This window comes from Toxorhynchites rutilus, chromosome 2, assembly GCF_029784135.1.
Source record: "Toxorhynchites rutilus septentrionalis strain SRP chromosome 2, ASM2978413v1, whole genome shotgun sequence".
Taxonomy (NCBI): Eukaryota; Metazoa; Arthropoda; class Insecta; order Diptera; family Culicidae; genus Toxorhynchites; species Toxorhynchites rutilus.
The window spans coordinates 206,497,212-206,503,346 of NC_073745.1; the positions used below are offsets into that span (position 1 = coordinate 206,497,212).

The 6,135-nt window shown below is 37.6% G+C and overlaps 1 protein-coding gene across 1 annotated transcript in view; it reads right to left on the reverse strand.

The window, feature by feature from the left end:
• LOC129769481 (uncharacterized) overlaps window positions 1-5,896 on the reverse strand; it is a 9,900-nt gene extending 4,004 nt beyond the window's left edge. Inside the window, exon 1 of the mRNA XM_055771779.1 lies at window positions 5,652-5,896. Within this exon, the coding sequence (XP_055627754.1) occupies window positions 5,652-5,719 (68 nt within the window). The 5' untranslated portion in view covers window positions 5,720-5,896. The remainder of the gene's footprint in view (window positions 1-5,651) is intronic.
• Between the last annotated feature and the right edge of the window lie 239 nt (window positions 5,897-6,135).

The window sequence follows — 6,135 nt, forward strand, 5'->3', positions numbered from 1 at the left end:
AGGGCTAAACTCCAAAGTTCGCCAACTTTTCATGCAAACAAAAAGAGTAATGGTAATTTATAATTATTAACGATACACACATAAATGAAATAAAATTGTCTCATGGATTAAACTTCTAGCAAATTTGTTTTATTTTAAGATTGAGCTGTCCAGATTTTGTCTTGAATACGCCCTACATTCATTTTCTAATAACTTTTTGATACAGTCAACGATGGTAGACCGCAGCCTTACATTTGAACAATTAATCGACCTTAATGCCCAAAAGCTTCGTCACCCCTGCAGTACACTAATACTACTGACGCTCCTGCGCTACCCAGGCATTGAAGTCTCCACCGATAACAATTGAACTTCGCGCATTGAGCTTTTCTGTTAATTTATCGAGCATTTTGACGTGGGACTACGTCTAACCGGAGTATATGGGGGGTAAAATGAAAACCCAAACGCAGAACATGCAGGAAAAAATGAAAGATTCCAAATGCTTATGACTCGAACATTTCTCACTGTATCAGGAAGATGTTTGCATCAATTGGCAGGGAATATTTCTACGCATCTATCGCAATTAATAAAATGTTATTTATCATTAGATAAACAATTGAATAACTGTAAATTGTTAAGCGTTATCTAAACGCCCTAACTACTTTGTTTTGATTGGCCCGATTTACAGTTTCCCCAACACAGCCATCATAACCAAGCAGCCTTGGGGAAATCGGCATTGCAAATACATGAAAGTGTGGGGATTTTTGTTCTCACCGAAATTAGAGGTGTGCAAATCAGCTCATCATGATGAACAGCTCTGATCATATCAGCTCATCTAAATGAGTTGTTCTTTATGAACAGCTCTTCAGCTCAGTTGTCAGTGCCGACTTTCAATTTGGGTCCCAAACTCGATAGCCACGAAGCCAGTTTGAAAATGTTAAAATTCAAATGAAATTTTTCACACCATATTATTAATTACTTGAAACACGTATTCCAGACTATTATTTACAACAGACTCGGCGAGTACAACATTTCCGACATTTTTACTGAGGCTTTACATTACAATAGAAAGTTTTCTTCAAAAAAAAAAAAAATCTTATGAGATTTTTGCACCGCCTGCAAACAAAGTGTTTTTCATTGAAATAGAATACTCATTTGATACACAGAAGTTAATTTTCATTAATAATTTGAATTTTAAAAACGTGTTCATTCTGCCTGAGAGCCAATTATTATTTTTGGCGCCCCCTAAACTGGTAAACAAAGCTCAATGCCGTCAACGCGAATATAACAGTTGAAAAGACGAGGGACAAATGAAACTAAACTGATGTCTTAACACGAAGAGCGAGAGACGGTCAGTTCATTTGAATCTTACAGCTCACACACTCTCTTCAATTCTACAGCTCTTTTCTCTCCTTCATCATCATCAAAGTGAGCTGAAGAGCTGTTTGATTTTTTTTGCGAGCTGTTCCGCGTCAACTCACTTCAAAGAGTCGATTCTTCGGAACAGCTCATGAGCGGATAGCACATCTCTAACCGAAATGTGTTCCCGAACACAGACTTCAAAACCAAGCAGTCTTGGAGAAATCGACATTACAAATACAGTAATCGTTCGCAAACTGGTCCTGGTTTAACTGGTCTGCTGTTTAACTGGGCGAACGTTAACTGGTCCTTGGACCAGTTAAAAAACAGAATTTCGTAAACAAACGACGCCATATTCAAATGGAAGATTTGCTGTGAGGGGCATTCGGATGTAATTTAAGATGTTCTAAAATTTAAATTTATTTCCGATGGACAAAAACACTTGAAGAAAAATTTAATAAAAACAACATTTAATTATAGTGAAATGAAACAAAAAAAAACAAACTATGTTGTAGTCTTCAGCCATTCTTTTTCAATCAATTTTGTTCGTAGCGATTTGAGACGACTCACATCTGCAGCATCGTTCCTCACGAATCGCAACAAAGCATCCAGATGCTTGAGTGCATCAGAAAACGTCGGCTCTTCTAGCAGGTCTCCAATACTTACAGGCGGTGTCTCGGAAAACGTTTCGATCGATTCTTCTGCTAATGAATTTTCAACTGGAGTAACTTTTTCACGCAATACTGAATCAACAATCTCTTGATCATTGAATACCATGCTTGTAAGCCAGGCAGGATTGTTGTCAACATCGTAAAACTGATCGCTCTTCCACAGCTCTATCTCTTCATTGGTGGTACAGGTTCCAGCAAGAGAATCCACCGCTGTGACCAAAGCTTTCAAGTCGGCATTCAAATCAGGTTCATGAGAATCATCAGATGTTGCTTCACATTCCGGAAACTGGTCTATCAATTTCTTCCAGGAGTTTTTCATCGTACTCTGACTGATCTCATTCCACGCAGAGGACAGCCAGTCAATGCTCTGCATTAGCGATATTTTTTTGAGTCGGTCCTCAAATTTCACCTCTTTGTTTTCTAATAGTAAGCAAAGCATAAGTTTTCGCTTATACCGTGCTTTGACAGCATTGATCACTGCCTGGTCCATTGGTTGACACACTGAGGTGACATTTGGCGGAAGATAAATCACCTAAAGAAAATAAATAGATCAGATTAGCAGTTTACCATTTTTTTTTTCTAGAGCTCTCACCTTGATTAATCCGTCATCCGAAACCAAATCGTCGTTTCCTGTATAGTGAGCCGTACAATTATCTAGTACTTGAAGCGCTTTTGGTTCCAAGGAACACTCACTAGAAAATTTCCTAACAGCCGGAACAAACTCGTTGTTAAACCACTGCCGAAACAAATCTCTTGTCATCCAAGCTTTTTTCGAGTTGTAATACGAAACTGGGAGCATCTCTTTCGCTGGGAACGAATGTGGATTGGCCGCAGTTCCAATAAACATCAATCGAAGTTTGTTGGAACCATCAGCGTTACTGCATGGCATGAAGGTGTAACGCATCTTGTTAATTTTACGACCGTACACGTTCTTTTCATTGTAGAGTGCCAGGGTTCGTGATGCTACTAATTTGACGAAAATGGCCGATTCATCAGCATTGTAAACCTGGGACCCCAGCAGCTTCATTTCAGTGATTTTTGCACCCAAAATATCTTTGAATTTTTGATAAGCTTGCATGTCAGCAGAAGCTTTTTCACCTGCAACACGCTTCACTTGCAGCCCAAACCGCTCTTTGAACCGGCGCATCCAGACATCCGAAGATGTGAATAGTTGATTTTCATAGTGACCACGCTTCTGAATTTCGCGGAATAATAACTCTGCCTTGATCCGTAATATTTCAAAGGTGACGATGATATTAGCTTCTCGCTGTTGAAGTATCCACATATACAGGGACTCCTCCATTAAAGGGAAATTCTGCTCTTTCATTGTCTTTCTGCTATTTACTCCATGTTCTCTATATTTGTCTAGTTTAGTTCGAATGTCGTTTCTACGCTGAATAAACCGTGATACAGATGTTTTCCCAACACCATATTTCCTTCCTAAAAACTCATGCGTACCTCCACCGCTTTCAAAATCATCTATAATTCTCACTTTCTCTGCCAAAGTAAGTGTTTTTTGCTTACGTTTTTGGCTCGATCCAGGTAACACGTCCATAGTGATAAGTACTGCAAACAAATAGTTAAATTACAGAAAAATAATTTCGCTAAATCATATTTCGTACCTGTTGTCGCACTCAATGTAAAACTTTCAGACTGTTCAATGCAAACCTTTTTGTTTATCTAATTCACGATGGCAACGGTACGGTGTCGACATCTGGATACGAAATTAGTTTGTATGGGGCAAACTATTTTCTATCGAAATAGTCGGCCCGAAAGCAGTTTGAAATTGATAAAACTTTAATGAAAATTTTTGCTTGGCATTATCCAATTACTTGAAGCACGTAGTCATGACCCTAATTTCTCTGAATTTTATTTTATTTCCACTAAAACTTAACAGTATGATACAAAATCTTCTTGAGATAAATTTTCACAGCGGATTTTTCACCAATTGCAGAAAAAAAGTAATTTTCGTTTACATAGAATACTTATTTGAATGGGGAAAGTTAATTTTCATTCATAATTTCTTTTTTAAAAGTGCGTTCATTCCACCTGAAAATCCATTATTTTCATTGTCGCTTCCTAAATTCGGAATACAAAGTGCAATGCAATTAACGCGAATCGTACAATTCATTTAAGTTCCCCTCGATTTTATTTGACGTTTCACATACCGGACCAGTTAAAACGTGAATGTCGATAACTGGTCTTCCCTTCTCGACCAGTTAGTGAATGTTTACTGTACATGTAAGTCGAGGGTATTTTTATTCCGACTGAAATGTGTTTCCCCAACACAGACTTTAAATCCATGGAGCGTGGGAAAATCGGCATTGCAAATTCATGCAGCTCGGGAGCATTTTTGTTTGGACTAAAATGTGTTTCCCGAACACAGACTTCAGAACCAAGATGTCTGGGGGAATCGGCATTGCAAATTCATGTAGGTCGGGGGTATTTTTGATCAGACTGAAATGTGTTTGCCTAACACAGACTTCAAAACCAAGGTGTTTGGGAAAATCGGTTTTGTAAATAAATGCTAACTGCGAGTACTTTTGTACTTGCTTGCCTATGTGCAGGCTAGAATATGTTTCCTGAACACGGTATAAGTTGAAGTTGTTGATTTATGCAAGTCAGGGGTACTGCTGCATCCGCATGTTGTTTGACCTCCGAAAAGTGTTTTCCTTACACGGATTACAAAAACGAGTACGAACACAACGCTTTGGCTCGGTTATTCAAGATTGCATTGAAGGATATACCTTCATATCTTCTACTCACTGAATTTCTGACACTGAGTACCTAAAGTACATCAAATCAAACAAATTCGCGGCTCGAGAAGTACGTACACTTGAGAGATGCAAACTTCAGAGGGAAAAACTTCCGTTCACATAATTTGTCCTAGGCATCATACCAAACACAAAAGGACTATCATTAGATTTACTTGTAACGAAGAACATAATCTATCACAATGCGTGAATTGACCTTACATGGCATTTATTCAATTTGTTTAGTAACAAATCAAATATATTGAATTCGATTTAATTCGGAAATTGTTTCTTCCAATCAAAAATTTAATCAATACAAACAAATGATTGCTAAGCTAACCTAGTCCCACGTCAACTTTGCGGTTATATCATAGATATAACCCACCCATTTTTTTTCATATATATTTTTATAAAGGTATGGATGATATTTTTTTATTTTTTATTTGGTAATCGTAAGTTGATTTAAATAGCATTATTCTTTGAAATGTGTTAAAATGATTGAAAATTTTTAATTTGTACTTCGCTATAGAAGCACAACTACCTTGAGCTACACGCACTAAATTCTCGTAACGTCATGCGTCGAGAAACACAGTTTGACGACAGTTTATCAAAGTTCTGGTACAATAATTTATTTGTAGCAGGTATAAATGCAGTTTCTGTATTCACATGATTGTACTCTTAATTTTCAGAAATTCGAAAAGTTTTTACTATAATTAATGTTCTTACTTTTAATTTCTGTATATGTTATATTTACGCTTGTTTATTAACACAATAACGTAAATATCAAGTTTGAAAAATCATAAAGCGTGAGCTTTATCTGTGTAGAAGCTGGCGAATCTTCGAATCAACATTACATGATAGATAAATATATTTCATTTTAATGATTTCTCACTTGTACAATCCAAACTGCGACAGCCAATTGTTGCTGTACGCTTTGATGAAGGAGCCATTCGTATCCATAATGATTCGCGATAACTTATTTCACCACCTTGTCACTAATGTAACTATTATCAGATAACAATCAATCAACTACGATCATTTCCAAGGTTTAACACCAACTCCAATCTCCTAATCATCCATCACCGGCAAATATGTGCGCCCGCGAGACCCACTATACACTCAAAGCACCCCGTTCTGTCGCGAATTAAAACACTGACTGAATCCATATCGCACGGCGAGGACAATTCACACCAAGACAGGAAGTCGACGAAAACGCTGACTTTAATTTCCATTTTACCATATGCCCACCTCCATCGCACTTTTCTAAGACAGTTTTTGTATGTCACACGTTTCTGTCTCATCTTTTATCGCACTATCTTACGCCCAAAATGAGGGATCACTCGTTCGCATCCGATGACTCGACTGGCGTGAATAAT